This window comes from Giraffa tippelskirchi, chromosome 1 (genome assembly GCF_054371585.1).
Source record: "Giraffa tippelskirchi isolate mGirTip1 chromosome 1, T2T-mGirTip1v1.2.pri, whole genome shotgun sequence".
NCBI lineage: Eukaryota > Metazoa > Chordata > Mammalia > Artiodactyla > Giraffidae > Giraffa > Giraffa tippelskirchi.
In genome coordinates this window covers 217,071,885-217,087,390 of record NC_137275.1, presented here as the reverse complement: position 1 = coordinate 217,087,390, position 15,506 = coordinate 217,071,885, and the positions used below count along the sequence as shown (strand labels likewise).

The 15,506-nt window shown below is 52.2% G+C and overlaps 1 protein-coding gene across 8 annotated transcripts in view; it reads right to left on the bottom strand.

Annotated features, from left to right (window-relative positions):
* The window catches only part of RGS3 (regulator of G protein signaling 3), a 149,109-nt gene that overhangs the window by 51,194 nt on the left and 82,409 nt on the right, over positions 1-15,506 (bottom strand). For 6 of the 8 annotated variants that reach the window (XM_081527905.1, XM_081527910.1, XM_081527920.1 and 3 more), the window contains one exon: positions 10,489-10,611. In XM_081527905.1, coding sequence (XP_081384031.1) covers positions 10,489-10,611 — 123 coding nt within the window. Of the gene's footprint in view, positions 1-630; positions 5,956-10,488; positions 10,612-15,506 lie in introns of those variants that run through there. The other 2 variants (XM_081527935.1, XM_081528001.1) reach the window with 1 other exon arrangement.

The following is a 15,506-nucleotide window of genomic DNA, read 5'->3' as shown; positions in this document are numbered from 1 at the left end:
TTTAACATCTTATTAGAGTCCTGGGGCTTTGGAGATGACTCTTGGAGATCACCTAAATTCAACACCCTCATTTCTCTTGGTAAAGAAACAAATGGTCAGAGAGGTGAAGTAATTTGCCCAAAGTCACACAGTGAGTTACAAGCAAAATCAGGATTTGAACCAAGATCTTCAGAATCCTACTCTGGTTTTCTCTGAGGGCAAGGAGATCAGTGAGAGGGGGGCTCCACAAACCTAGGAGAGAGAACCATAGGAGCAGTTCTCATCAGGTCCCCTTCCCTGATGAGTCAGTATGGATATGAGGCATTCACAAGCCTGAAGTGAATCTTGCCAGACTAGATTGCTTACGACCAAGTGGGGATCCAGGCTCTGGTCTTACAAAACTGAAATGCAATGGAAAAAGCTTTGAGCCAAGAAAGTCAGCAGACCTGAGTCAAGTCCTAGCTCTGTCACTACCTTGTCTCATGAACCTGGCCAGGTCACTTCTGCTTTTTGAGCCTCGGTTTCCTCATCTAGATTCTAGAATGTGAGAGTCTTGAACCATATGGCCTAATCCAATTCTATAACATCTAGTGAGTACCTACCAAGGATCAGGCTTAACAGAGTCAGAAATAAATAAACTATGACCCCCACTACAGACCATATGCAATGCAAGTTTATTTAAATAACAACCCTGCACAGAGAGCTAATTTATAAGTATAAAAATAGATGGTTTGGCAGCCAAATACAAGCACCACACAGAAGCACACACACCATCGGGCCTTTGGAAGATTAAGGCAACATTAATATCTCAAGTAATTTTATGAGAATACTTTACTTATGATAGTCAGATGTTATTAAAATATCTCAAAATATGCAGAACCCACAAATTGCTGACCTCTAGAAGGACGGGAGAGGAGAGCAGTGAGGGTGGCAAGGGAGATGCCATAAGAGAGGCCGGGACCCTGCCTGGGAGAAGGGTGGGTGTGGATATCTGGCTCCCAAGAAGCTCATGGTCTTGCAGGTGAGACACATCTGCCTAACACATCGTGCTAAAGATGAACAAAATACTATGGAGCACAGACAGGGAAGCAGGGACTTCTGATGCAAGCCAGGGAGCCTTGTAGCCGGAACAGCAGAGGAGGGCAGGCAACATCAGGCAGAAGAAACAGCCTAAAGAGGAACATGCAGGGGGAATTTAGAGAAGGGAAATAATTCAAAATGGCCGGGCTGTGGGCTCAAAGCAGGAGGGCAGAGCAACCAGGGAGAGCACTGGGGTGGGACCACGGCCTCCCAGGATGCTCTTGAAGCAGGGAGTTGAACTCCTCAGCCTCCCCAGCTTTGGTGGTCGGTGGTGGCTGGGAAGTAGTAGAACAGAGCAATCCCCAGTCGGTGCTCTGGGGCTGGGCACCCCAGCTTCCAACCCTAGCCACCCACTGGCTGCGTGACCTTGGGCAAGTTTCTCCTCAAAGTCTCAGCATCCTCATCTACCAAGTGGGTATAGTGAGAGTAAATGTGTAAAGATGACAAAGAGGGTTAAGAGAGAATATGTAGGTGAAGAGCTTGGCATTGCTCCAGGCTCACAGTCTTAAGCACTCACTTATAAAGTACTTACTGTTATCATTCTACCCTTAAACCGAGGATCTCGGAACAATTTGGAGGATGATGGCCTTATTCAGAGAAAGGCTTGAAGAAAGATAAGGTCAAGACAAGACAGAGGGCAAGGTTGTGCAATCTTCTTTAAAGAATAACAACAAAAAAAGATAGCAAGATGGCTGAGGCCAAGAGGAAGGTGGAGAAGAGGGTAATCTTTCTACAGCAATGAGGGGAGGCTGGAAAGCTGGAGAGACTGGAAAACAATCTGGTGGGGGGGGTGCCTGTGGGGAGGGCATGGAGAATATCTGAAATCTAGTCCATTTGACACCCAGTTACTTATTATTGGGGCTTCCCTGGCGGCTCAGCAGGAAAGAATCCTCCTGCAATGCAGGAGATTCGGGCTCAATCCCTAGGCTGGGAAGATCCCCTAGGTGGAGGGTATAGCAACCCACTCTAGTATTCTTGCCAGGAGAATCTCATGGACAGAGGAGCCTGGTGGGGCTACAGTCCACAGGGTCGCAAAGAGTCAGACATGACTGAACCGACTGAGCACGCACACACGTACTTAGTGTTGAGATTTGAAATCAGTCAACTAGCAAAATCTGGGCCCAAAACCTGGAGTAAGCTCTCATCTCACCCTTAACCAGGCAGAGGTCAAAGGGCTGAACCTATCTCTTTCTGCCTTCAGCCACTGTTCTATCAAGACCAGGTACCCCAAGACGCTGTTGCTGGTCCTCTTGAATGCCAGACTGAAAAGGAGGATAACCCGACCGTCCCAGTGCTGCTGAGTGTCTGTCTTCTGGAGTTTCTCCTTGTCTTTCACAACAGATTTTTAAAATCTTGTATAACGCTATTCATCTTGTCAGCCTGGGCCACCCCTGGGTCATATGAACTCGAAGTTTATTCTCTAGTGTGTAGAGAATAAGACATCTCATTTTATTAGTCCTAAAGGATTCCATCTAGATCTTAAAGGGCCACAACTTCTACATGCAAGGTATCTTCCTCCTGGCTCTTCCTGAAGGCGATGATTGATTTCTCTTACTTCCACCCCCTAAAAGGCAAACCATTGTATCTGGAAAGAGCAATGGATTAGGTTGAAATGCCTTGGCTGGAGGACTAGCTCAGCCTCAGGACTAGCCACAGCCGAGAAGCTGTGTGACCTCACTTAACTTCTTTGAGTCTTAGTCCCTTGCATCCATAAAAGAGGGCTGTTGGGAGGCCTAGGGGAGATAATGCCTGGGGATCCCAGTTGACATCTCTGATGCCCATGCTCTCACTGGAGGCGCCCACCTACATGGTGAAATTGCCTGCGCCTTCAATTTGCAGAACACTCTAGGTGCTGTGTATGAGAAATAGAGGCTTTGGTGGCAGAATTTATGAAAAAGAATTTAAAATAAAGAATAAAGATAAACAAGTCATACATAAATAAATGTCTTCATTATTTCCAACAGGTCCCAATTCCCAAACTGCCAAAGGACCCAGGCAGCAGAGACCAGGAGTTTCAACAGATCCAGAGCGTGAGACAATAAAGAAAACAAGAAAATGGGATCAAAGGATGTGCAGGGGGTGGGGCAGGGAATTTAAAGAGTCACTCTGTATTCAAATCGCACAGATGGCCTTTTCAACAATAAATGGTTGTGCTCCTGTGCTCCCAGCTCATAGGTCCCCAGACACACAGCAAGACAATTGGGCCATCAGGAAAGAGACCATTGTGTGAGCTTCTTAGAGTGATTTGTGTGGAGGGAGGGGCTCAGCCATGTTTCCCGTGATTATGGTTCTCGAAGGCAATTTTGATGCATTCATCATCCTGGATGGCTGGGATGGACCGGGCTGCTGAGAAGCAATGGCCACTCGGTTGTATTTCATCTTCTCGAGCCCGTGGAGCCAAATTAATTGTCTCATCGATTTGAAAGGCAGAGCAGCAATGGCGTTGTGGCTCACCACAGTCACCGGGAAGACAGGCCAGGGCCCTCCAGGAGCTGATGTCTGTGTCCCCAGCAGCAGCTTGTTGGAACAAGCAGAGGAAAGCGCCATCCCCAGGGCCAGGTGCCGCATTTAGTGTCTCTGTTGCCCTGCCACCAGAGCTCCCAACCTCTGCACCTGTGCAGTGGACAGAGGTAGGTTCCCAGGTCCAGAAGAGAAAAGCTGGCTGCCTTTCCAGACAGGCGATTCTCCTGGGCCTCACTCTCCCCTTAATGTCATTTTGTAAACATTGTGCGGCTTGCTGTCTGTACAGACTCAGCTGCTTAGCCTCTCAGAATTAACCCTGCAGGCGGAGTCTCAGCTGATAGACACTGCTTGCTCCACTCTGGCCGGCTATTCCCCTGCTGGGTGGGGCACCGGGCTGATCCCCTGTTAGATTATTGATACCACATGTCTGATCTTTCCTAGGCTGGGAGGGAGGGCCATCTGTGGGAGGCTAAGGGAAGAATTCTCTACTGGGCCACCCTTCTTGAGGTTCAGGTAGCCAAGGCAGCTGAGCAAATTCAGCAGGGCACCAGACTCCTCTCTAGAACACAGAGAGGATCTTACGGGACACAGCACCGAGTGTTCAAGGTGACTTCCCTGAACTGAAGCCCAGCCTCTCTGACCTCCTTTCTAGGCAAAAGGCCCTGCTCCTACACATGCCCTTTGTGTGTGAGCTGTGTCTGGACAGTTAGAGAAGGGTGTGAAAGCTGCCCTACGCTGGCCTGCAGCAGGAGGTGCGGCAGGCAGTGAGCAGGCTGGGCTCTCATCGCTGTCCCCTGGTAGGTCGCCAATCAGCCTCACGGCCGGACGGGTCTCCCCTAGAGGTGCTGAGCCACACTTAGCCCCAGTCCCTGAGTCTCGGGAGCTCCACGGAAAGCAAACCCAGTCAGCTTCCCAGGGGCTGAATTCCAGTTTCCTATCAGACCATTCAGCACCGGATGGACAGACAGCACAGGCCACCCCTACTGAGGCCTGGAGAAGCCCCACTGCTCCCAACTTGGCCGGGAGAAGCGCCCACTACTCCCAGCTCCCGGGGACATTCTCAGAACTCAGCCCTGGTCCCTACCCAGGCCTCACTAGGAGGGAGCTCTGTGAGGACGGCCTCGTCCTTACTTGCATCCACTGAAAGTCAGACATGGTGGAGGGTGAGAAGGGTGGAGGACAGGAGACTCTTATCCCAGAGCCTCCGCTACCCCCAGGGTCTGGAGATCCACATAACCACCTCCCCAGCGCCCCTTCAGGACAGGTCGCCATTGCCCCTCACCTGAAGGACTTAAGGAACCCCCCGCCTTGGGTTCTACCATCTTCTAGAAATGGTCCCCGAGACTCTGTGATTCCCTTTCTCAAAAGCCTTCAGTGGCTTCCCACTGTGCCTAGACCCGAACTCTCAGTACAACAGGAACCACCACAGCCCTGAAACATCTGGTCCCTACCCCCTTGGTACTTCCCCCTCACTAAACTCACGCTCCAGCGGCCTGGCCTCTGTTCCTCCAGTACGCCGCACCCCTATCCTATCTCAGGCACTCTTCACAAGCCGTTCCGGTCTGCCGGGAACATTCCCTCCAGAGTCCTTGAATGGCTAACTCCTCTCTGGCCTACAGGTCGTGGCTTTCAGAGTCAGGCTTGTCCCCTGCCCCTCCCCCACCTCTATTGCAATCGACACAACATTCTCTCTTGAAAGAGTCCTTTCTTTTCCTTCATAGATTATCGCCGTTCGTAACCACGTGTGCACGCACGTGTGTGTGTTAACATTTACATAATGCTCACTCCTCTACTAAGATGAGAGCAGAGACCACGTCCATCACACTCTCGACAGTTACCTCAGGCTCCTAGCACAGAGTCTGGCATAAAGCACATGCCCTCAAAATATCCAACAAGTGAAGGAATGAATGCTTGAGTACAGATGACAAAGGAGCGAACGGGTGGACGTATCTTCTGGCAGCGGGGCATCTTGGCATTGTTCTCCGTCAGCGCCGACCTCTCCCCCTGCCCCCAAGGCAGGTGCTGGAACCACCGGAAGCCCACGTGCTATTTCACCTCCTTCTTCCTTGTAGGGAATAAGCTTCTGGTTCTTCTCCATTTGGGCCTTTCGGATCCAGTCTGCACCTGCCCACAGGGCCTGCAACACCACTGCGGTCCTTCTGATGCCAGTCCACACACACCCGTGGGGCCACTCCCTTCAGATGACCCTAGGCCCAACATCTTGGTCCTCTGATTTGGGTCCAGTTGAGGTGAGGTTACTCTGTGGTAGGGGATGCCCAAGAAAGGGTTAAGTTGCCAGAAGCAGAGTCCCGCCCTTGGGTTTTCTCAGCCAATCAGAGTCTGGCCTGATGAGGTAAAGCTTCTATCCTGGGTAGCATTGGTTGAGTTGGCCGGCCCCATCTCCTGCTGGAGAGAGCCATAAGGGTGGAGTTTCTGTGGAACCAGACAGAACTGGAATTAGCTTCGCTGTCGACTCAGGCCAGGGCTGCCTGACTCCAAGACCTGCCCCTGCTCCTTTCTACAGTGCTCACACGGACCCTGGCATCTCCAAGGCCCCATCTTTAGGTGCTGCAGTGGAGATGACATGTGGCATGCACCTTGGTGTCACAGCTAGGAGAAGTCTTACAGCCAGACCAGACCCAGGAAGCCTCAGTTTCCCTGCCTGGTCCCAGGAATATGGCAGGTGGCTACCGGGAAGTGACATGGAACGGTCATCACATGTGGTCAAAGTGGCAGCATTCAGCCTCAATAAACAAGGCCACTAGATGAATCTCCTATATAGACATAACTTTAATAATAATTCACAGAGTTTGCACATCTCTTTGCTGAGCACATTACATGAGCTTAGCCCTCACGAGAACCCAGTTCATCCATTCACCGTACTCATGAAAAACCCGAGTCTCAGAGAGGCTCGGTGCCTCACCTGAGGTCATAGAGCAGTTAAGCACTCACACCTCCCATATCACTCACTATGTTATTTTGGAACCATCTGCTGGCATATCTGTCATCACCACTGGACCACAATTTCCCAAGGAAAGAATGTGACAGATTCTTCCATGCATTCCCAGCGCTGAGCTCAGGGTGCACCCTGAACGGACGGAGCCAGCACGTGCTGCACCCCACCCTCTCCCTCCCTGACGGCTCAGTAGAAAACTTGCTTTCCTCAGAGGCATCCTATTGCCCTGGTTGGGGCTGTGCATGTGACAAGGGCTCAGCGCAGGTTCACTGAGTGGACAGTGAATGGGCAGCCAAGAGCTCCCCTCAAAGGACCCCAAAGGACCCAAACCAGAGTCTGGCCCAGAGCAGGCATTTATTTCTATGCTTCTGTGCTATGCTTAGTCGCTCAGTCGTGTCCAACTCTTTGCAACCCCGTGGACTGTAGCCCACCAGACTCCTCTGTCCACGGGGATTCTCTAGGCCAGAATACTGGAGTGGGTAGCCATTCCCTTCTCCAGGGGATCTTCCTGACCCAGGGATCGAACCCAGGTCTCCCGCATTGCAGGTGGATTCTTCACTATCTGTGCCACCAGGGAAGTCCAAGAATACTGAAGTGGGTAGCTGATCCTTTCTCCAGGGTAACTTCCTGACCCAGGAATTGAACTGGGGTCTCCTACATTGCAGGCAGATTCTTTACCAGCTGAGCTACCTGGGAAGGCCATTTATTTCTATATTTGACTGAATAACCAACCCAATATGTATTTGTCTCTCCCTATTAGCTTAGAACCTTAACAGCCATCTGTGAGTTATTCTAGATTAGCTTGGCTGCATTCCCCATGTTAGGGAGTTTAATAGAAGTCACCCCAGGTGAGAGAAGACAGGTAGTTTACTCACAAGGGTAGATGATGAGGCAAGAAAGGGTGAAGAGTGCGGATGAGGAAGAATGGGGTGGTGAGAAGAAGGGAGTTGGGAGAGGAGAGGAAGCTGGCCACTTATTTCTGCAGAAGGAGGGAGCACAAAGGCCCACCTGGAGCAGCCTCCCACCTGCTGTGGTCAGCCAGGAGACAGCCAGAGAAAGACAATGGAGCCATGGAGAAGGGACGCAGTCGAAATGCTGCCTGTCTCTTTATGTCCACCTGGTCCCAGCTGGGACCCCCAGACCTCCACACTGCAACCCCCAGGTCACTGCAACCCTGAGACACAGCACAGAAAGCCTATGGCCGCCCCTCCCCACCACCAAGAAGGGAGCAGACCTGGCCACTAAAGGCACACATTTCATAGGCAATCGACTGATGCAGAAATCTCCAGGGCAGAGTTCTCTAAAGGAGACTGGATGACCCCAGATCCTCAGCTTTCATGGGAATCACAAAGCTTGAGGAGCTGGGAAGAGCCACTTGACCAGTATGCAGATGGGACCACCAAGGCCCCCGACGGGAAGCGGTTGTCCAAGGTCACGCAGCAGGGAGTGGTACACCCACCTCACGACTGTTCTCTAAATCCACTTTCCTCCAGGACCCTCTGTCTTTCCCCAGGAGCATTTCATGTTCAGGGCATATCACATTTATTATGTTTTGCAAATGGGGGAAGAACTTTTGCATTCCTTGAGATGTTTGAGCACCAGCACGTTCCAAGGGTCAGCAAACACTGTTGAAAGGAGCAGGGTTGAGAAGGGGCAGCACAGGAGTTCAGGGAGCTGCTTGCAAAGTATCTTTTCTCAGAAAAGCACTGGAGTTGGGGGGACAGGGAGTGGCTTAGGCAGTAATTTCCATTCTGTGCACAAAGAGGAACAGTTCCAGAAAGAACAAAGAAATGGCATTAAAAAAATAATAGTAATGGCATGCTCCTCTAGTCAGGGCTCGAAACAGATTTCAAGCAAAGAAAAAGCAAAAGAGCTCCGCTTGACCAGTACAAGGAGCCAGTGTCCAGGCTCAGCTTGGCCTTCCCTCTTCTTTTTCCCCTGGTGGTGGCAAGCCTAGAAAAAAGACTGCAGCCCAGCCCTGGGTTCACGGTCGCCTGCAAGGCAGCTGGGACCTGATAGAGCTGAGCACAGGTGGACAGCCTGTGCCGGCTGGACAAGCCACCTGGTCCGGTGGTTAAGGTGATTTTTTTGCTGAAACACTGCTGGAACTGTGCAGGGCTGGAGAAGATCCTATTTACTGGAACTTCTCTCAGGGAACATTCTGCAAGCGACTAGAAGGAATGAACTGCTAAGACTTCAAGTGTGTATGATGTGGGTAGGGAAAGTGGGCAGCAAGATCCCTAAGGGGGACTGCCTAACAAAAGGTCATTACCAACTGCCGCCCAAGAAGGGTGGGCCAAGTGAGGTGTGCCAGCTGGGCAGGGCCCGCTCTCAGGTGAGGGGGCCATCCTGAGGCCATCCCGTGGTTAGACCTGCCTTTTTTCCCTCCTCCCGCCCAGCAGAGAGCTTCTCATTAAGGACACATTTAAAAGAGCTTTAATCTGAAGTCACTTCCAGCTGTTGCCTGCCCAGGATGCCCATATATCCTGATGTGGCCCTGAAGCCAGGCCCCAAACCCAGGGTCAGTCAGCCAAGCCTACAGCCCTGCAGGGACCCACTCTCAACCCAGCCTGCCTTCAGTCGCTCAAACTGTGTCCCGACTCCCCGACCGAAGATGGAGAGACTCCCCAAGGCGCTGAGAAGGCTGTTGCCAACCCACCCCAGAGCCGGCAGACACAGAAGTTGAGGCAAAATTTAGAACTTTTTCCGCAGACCAGGAGGAGCTAAGCCTAAAACACAAGAAAACTGAGGAATACAAGTGCAAGCGTGCAACATCCCAGCAGCTGCCCCCGTGAGGAGGAAGTGGCCTGTTTTCTGCTTGTGACCCACCCCAGATCAAGGGGGCCAGGCGGCCCTCAGCCTCAGCAGGTCTCTGTGGAGTAGCAAAAGCTGAGACTGGGAACCAGCCAGCCGAGCAGGAGCAGCTGGGTTGTGGTTGACTGAGCACCTACTAAATACCAGGCACCGTGCTATGAACTGTGGACGCACTGTCGCCTTTCATTCACACGACAACGCTTTGGAGAAGAAATTCTTGTCCCCAGGTGGACCCCTAGGGACGCTTACTGAGTGGTAAAACAAGATAACTGTCGAATCTGAGATTATATAATTCTCAGACACTATTTTAGGAGCTGCCGGCCACCACCGCCCCGCTGGGGCTATGCTGTCCCTTTCCCAACTCCCGTCCTTGGCAGCCTGCCCCGCCGGGCTATGCGCAGGGCGGCCTGAATGCAGCCAGAAGCAGCACGAGGCCTGAGAGTTGACCATGCGGCTCGCTTTCCTTTACCTTCTTCTCCCTGATTCCGGCCAGCCCACCACGTTGGCTCCTTTTGCAGCCAATCAGACCAAATCCCCAAATGGCTATCACATTCAGCAAGAGAAGGGTCTCACAAACGGGGGATACAACTGTGCCTGGCACGGGCATCCGGGGGACAGTGGGTCCAGCGCTGGTCCCATCGCCCTCCACAGGCACAGGACCAGCTGCCCGTCCCCAGATCAGTTTCAGCTGGGAGTCGCTAATCTCCCTGATGCTCCAGCTGGCAGGGCCCCAGTCCCCGGAAAACTCCATTTGCCTCCACTTGGCTGTGGCCTGCATCGAACCAGCATGGCTTCTTTCTGCCATAAATGTCCCTTCCCAATTATGTCTGCCTCGGGCCAGTTTTAAACACCAGTGTGGCTGTCCCTGGGCACAACCTAGAAGGGGGACCATGTGCCAGGCAGCAGCAGGAAGGCCAGCCCGAACCATACCTTGCCACAGGCGAATTAGAGAACAGGGCTGAGAATTGATGGGTCACACTCAGTTTGGCTCTGCGGCTCTACCTGAGCGGCCTCGAACTCGCTCAGCAGATCCAGTGACACGCCAGGGAGAGAGACGCTCTCACCTCCTTGCCAACAGCCTGCTGCCCAGTTCCAAGTTCTGAGCTTGGGCTGGTCCCGAGCTCAATTCGGAGGCTGGGGGGTCCAGGCTGGCCAGGGTAGGGGACCAGGGCTGTGGCCACCGGCGAGGCCCTTACCTTGCTGTCGGGGGATGGAGCCGCCAGCTGCTGCTGCTTTGCGATGTTTTCCGACAGGCACCAGCACACTCTCTTCTTCTGCTCCTGCGAGTGCGCTTCCAAAGTGAATAAGCACTCTGCCTTCTGACGTCAGAGGAAACAGAGAAAGGGGCAGTCAGGGCTGCTCCCTGGTTCAGGGGGGTCCCTCCACGGCCCAAGCCCAACCCTAACCATCCAGTGGGTGAGGCTGCAGCAGGGCAGGGAGTGACCGCTGAAAGCCACAAATGCGCACACTAATCCCCGGTGACATCGAGGCAGCCAGACGAGCAGGGGAGCTGGTTCGGGGGCCAGCTGGCAAGCCCTGTGCCCACGGACTAGGGGGAGGGAGGCAGTGGTTCTCAACACAGTGGAGGCCTATGGAGAGCCGCGGACTGCCGTGGTGAGGTCACCCCCGGGGACAGGCAGCACAAGGCAACCACTGGGGGAGCGCATGCGGGACCCAGAGGGCCAAGGTCTCTCTGCCCCTCTGACATTCCATGGAGCGAGGACCCCTCCCCGACCTTAGCACACTCATCTAATCACAAGACCAGGGTGAGATGGGTACCCATGCAGGACCTGGGTCCCTCCGGAAAGTCTTTGGAGAACAGTCGCATGGCCTTCAACAGCCCCGCTGCTGCCTGACACATGAGCTGGGTCTGATCAATGACTGTTCAGCTCAGTTGAGTGCAAGCTTCTGGCACTGCTGCCATTTAAATCTCGCTTTGCTATTTAACCTTGTTAAGTGCTGCAATCTCATCTCCCCAACTAGACCCGAAACCCCTTCTAGGAAGGCCTTTTTCATCCAGGCCTAGCATAGTGCTTGGCCAGTCAAGGCCTCAGTGAGCTCTGGCTCCCTGAAGACTCTTGGAATGAGGTCAAATCCAGGCCAGCCTTGGCACAGGCACCAGGGAACTGCGGGGACCCAGGGAGTCAGCCCCGAAGGAGCCAGAACATGCTGGGGGTGGGGAGGGGAGGAACAACATGCCCCGCGTTATCATCCTCTCCAGGACGCTCTGCGCAGGGAGTGGCGAGCTCTTTCTGTCTCCGCTGGAATTTGATTATAACCGCAGAGGGCTGCGATTTGATGAACTCATCCAGGGAGCTAAGGGTGTGAGCTGGATGGCTCAGAACAGAGAAAAGGACAGTGTAGAATTCTATGCAGTCCTTCCTTGTTTTGCAGTTGGATAGGACTGGTTTGAATCTCAGCTTTGCTGCTTCCTAGTTGTCGACCTCAGAGAAATCTGTAAGATGGGAATGACCATGATGTCACCTACCTCTCAGAGCTATCAGGAGGGCAAGCAATAACCCAGGCCTCAACAAATAGCTTCTCTAGTGGCTCAGATGGTAAAGAATCTGCCTGCAATGCAGGAGACCTGGGTTCGATCCCTGGCCTGGGAGGATCCCCTGGAGAAGGGAATGGCTACCCGCTCCAGTATTCTTGCCTGGAGAATTCCATGGACAGAGGAGCCTAGCAGGCTGCAGTCCATGGGGTCACTAAGAGTCAGACACGACTGAGCGACTAACACTTTCAACAAACAGCAGCTATCTTCGTTATTGGTACTTCATTTGTTTAAGAAATATTTATTGAGCACCTGTTTTGTGTCAAGGACTGTGCTAGGCCCCTGGGGGTGAAGAAGGAAATAAGAGAGGCTGAGTTCTTGCCCTTAGGATGGGGGCAGAGACAAGAAACAATTAAGCAATGTAATTACAAACTGTGGAAAGGCCAAAAGGGAGAGGTCCTATCTGAGCCCAATAGCCAGAGCCAGCCTTTCTGGAGGGGCAGCACCTAGCCAAGGCTGAATGAGAAACAGCTGCCAAGGAAAGTGCTAGGGAGAAACCGTTCCAGGCAGAAGGAACAGCAAGTGCCAAGGCTCTGAGCTGGGATGGTTATCAGCCTCACGGGGTACCATTTGAGCATGTTTTCTCCCCTGCTATCTGACGCAGCCCTCAGGGATACCACCCTTCAGGTAAGGGCCACCTCCCAAACTAAGTATTCCCAGGGTGCCAGCCCAAAAGTGCTCAGAGTTGCTCTTCCTAAAAGCATCAGAGGAGAGCGGAAAGAAAGCCCCACCTCTTGGTTTCAGGGAACTGAGTGGATGTGGTGAGGCAATTCTACCACTTAATAACCGACTTCCACTTGCCAGAACCCCCAGCCCACTGCAAGAAAGGACGCACCCCAAGATGCCCCAGAGAGAAGCCAGGTGGGGCAGGAGCTGATCAGAGAGCCATCTGCTCCCCGTCTTGTCACATTCACCCAGTGAGGGCAGGGGCAGGGCAGGGACTATGGTCCCTTCTCACTTGGAAAGGCTGTCAGTGTGGAAAGGCCGCAAATTTGGCCCTGGCCTGAACCCCTGGAGGAAGGCATGGCAACCGACTCCAGTATTCTTGCCTGGAGAATCCCATGGACAAAGGAGCCTGGTGGGCTACAGTCCATGGGGTCGCACAGAGTCGGGACACGACTGAAGTGACCTAGCGCACACAAGCCTCCCAAGGCCTTTCTCTATCTAGCTATTTGGGTTTTAATAAATCCTTTCAACTCCCTGAGCCCCAACTTCCCTGGCTCTTTCTGTTCTGAAGCAGATTCTACCTTAATAATAATTCCCTTTATCTAATTATCAATTTTAAAAAGCACCTTACCATCCATATCTTAAGAAGGTGTCTGAGGCCCCAAGAACCTAAACCTAGGCCAGTTAGGGGTTGGGGGTTGGCTGTCTTAGATGCTCACACATTCTGGGGAGGCCCTAGCTCCCAAGCCTCCTAAGTGCTGCCTGGAGTTTGGGAGGCTGGCCTGGACGAGAGGGAGAGCCTGGAGCCAGCCCCCTCCAGGAAGGCTGAATTCCCATCTGCCTAAATCAGGGGCCCCCACTGCCTGCCTGGGTCTCTCTTGGTCCACTCTGTGACCTGACTCATCAGTCTGAACACTCATATACACTGTATCCTCAAATATCAGGCTCCAAGGTCAAGGTTGCAAGCTGCCCTGAAACCATCCTCAGGAAACTCACTTGGAGGCAGGGCCTCCTTTATCAATGGCTGGTGAGCTAAACTCTCTCCAGATGCGACAACACTGGGGCCAGACCTCTGCATTCAAACATATGTGTGTGTGTATGTGTGTGTGCATGTGTGTGTGTGTTCAGTCGTGTCCAACTCTTTGCAACCTATAGACTGTAGCCCACCAGGCTCCTCTGTCCATGGAATTCTCCAGGCAAAAATACAGGAGTAGGTACCCAGGGGATCTTCCTGACCCAGGACTGGACTTCTCTTGTGTCTCCTGCATTGGCAGGTGGATTCTTTTGAGCATTCCCAAATCCAACTAGAAACCCGGCTCGTCTTGTCTTCCTTCTTTAAAACTCCATCTTGCCTCAACCTCCTTGTTCCTGAATTAATATTATCCTTATAAAAACAAAAACATCTTCTACTACAATTTACGTTTGTTCACTTGCTGTGACAGATGTTCTCTTACTTAATTCAATTCTCCCAGTGACCCTATGACATAGGGAGGAAGGAAAAACACAGCTGTTACCACCTTTTAGATGAGAAAACTCAGGCTCAAAGAGGTTAAGTCAGCAGCCCCAAGAAGTGTTGGGAGAGGAGGGATTCAGAGTCTGTCTTCTGCCTCCTCCAGAACCTGCAATCTTGCCTCCTTTATTTAACAGTATATGTACATTACAAAGAATGTGAGATACTCCTCTTAGTTTTTATTTTAGGGGATCGATAAATCATTGGCAGTGTCGCTAATGGAGAGTAAATGAATATGAAAAGCTCGCCCCCTGTTATGATGCTAACAGGAATAACAGCTACCATTTATTGAGTACTCACCATGTGGCAGGTTCCGTGCTAAGTGCCTTGGACACAGTATCTTATTGAATCTCTTTTAATCATTGCAACAACCCTTTAAGGTAGGCCTCATCAACCTCGTTTTAGAGATGAGTACATGACTTGCTCAGATCACTCAGTTAGGAAATGGTACGGTCAAGATTCTAGTCTAGGTTTTCCTAACCCCAAAGTGCAGACTCTTAAATTAATGGAGCCAGGGTCAAATTCTCTGCAGATAGTCCCTAACCCAAGTGGCCTTTGACCCCATGCCCCTGGTATAGCCAGTCGTAGGCTGCATCTGTCTCAAGGATTTGTAGGAGCTGAGGGACACCTGTCCAAGGAAATTAAGGTCCCAGGGCTGAGGACTGCTCAGGACAATCCAAGCCACTTGATAACTAACCAGGACCTACTGCTGGGGAACAATCAGAGCAGCCGCCCCCGACCCCCGCCCTCCCCAGGCAGTTGGCTCTCTTAATGCAGACTAGAAAACCGTCCCTAAAATCCTGACTCTCTTGCCCTGGTTTCTTCTCTGGACACCACCTGCGTGTTAGGAAACAAAGAGAAAAACCACTTGCTGGAAAGGCCAACTAAGACATGAGTCTGGAGTTCTCCGTGGGTTTCAAAACCACTGCTGGCAGGCCTGTTCCAGGCTGCAGGGCAGGCAGGGATCTTGTCTTCCATGTGTTACAGACATGCCTCTTGTAAAGAGCAGCCCATTAAGAGAAGAGAGGCTTCTGGCTGCCTGTGAGCTTCAATCCTCCAGCCCCTGGGGTCGGATCACCTGACACTTAACTGAAATAAAAGGCCCCAGATCAATATGCCTTCATCAGTCTTTGGAGGGCTAGGAGGTCACAGCTCCCTGGAAACCAAGGAGCAGAAGTGCTTTTCTCTGGGAAAAATAACCCCAGCCTGGCAGAAATAGCTCTCTTGGCATTAAAGATCTGGGAGCCTCATTTCAGGCCCCGCTGGAGAGAACTGGAATCCAGATGGGTGAGGCTGGAAAGGCAAAAGCTCTGACGCTTCCCAGCCTGCCTTCCAGCCTCTCCTAGGCTCCTCGCTCAGCTCCATGCCAAACGAGCTCAAGCCAGCCCTGAAGTGTCTCCACCAGCTACTTCCTGTGCTCGTTGGGGATACGCTGACACAGGAGGATACTGATGCCTTTTCAGACCTCAAATGGCCATCCCAGG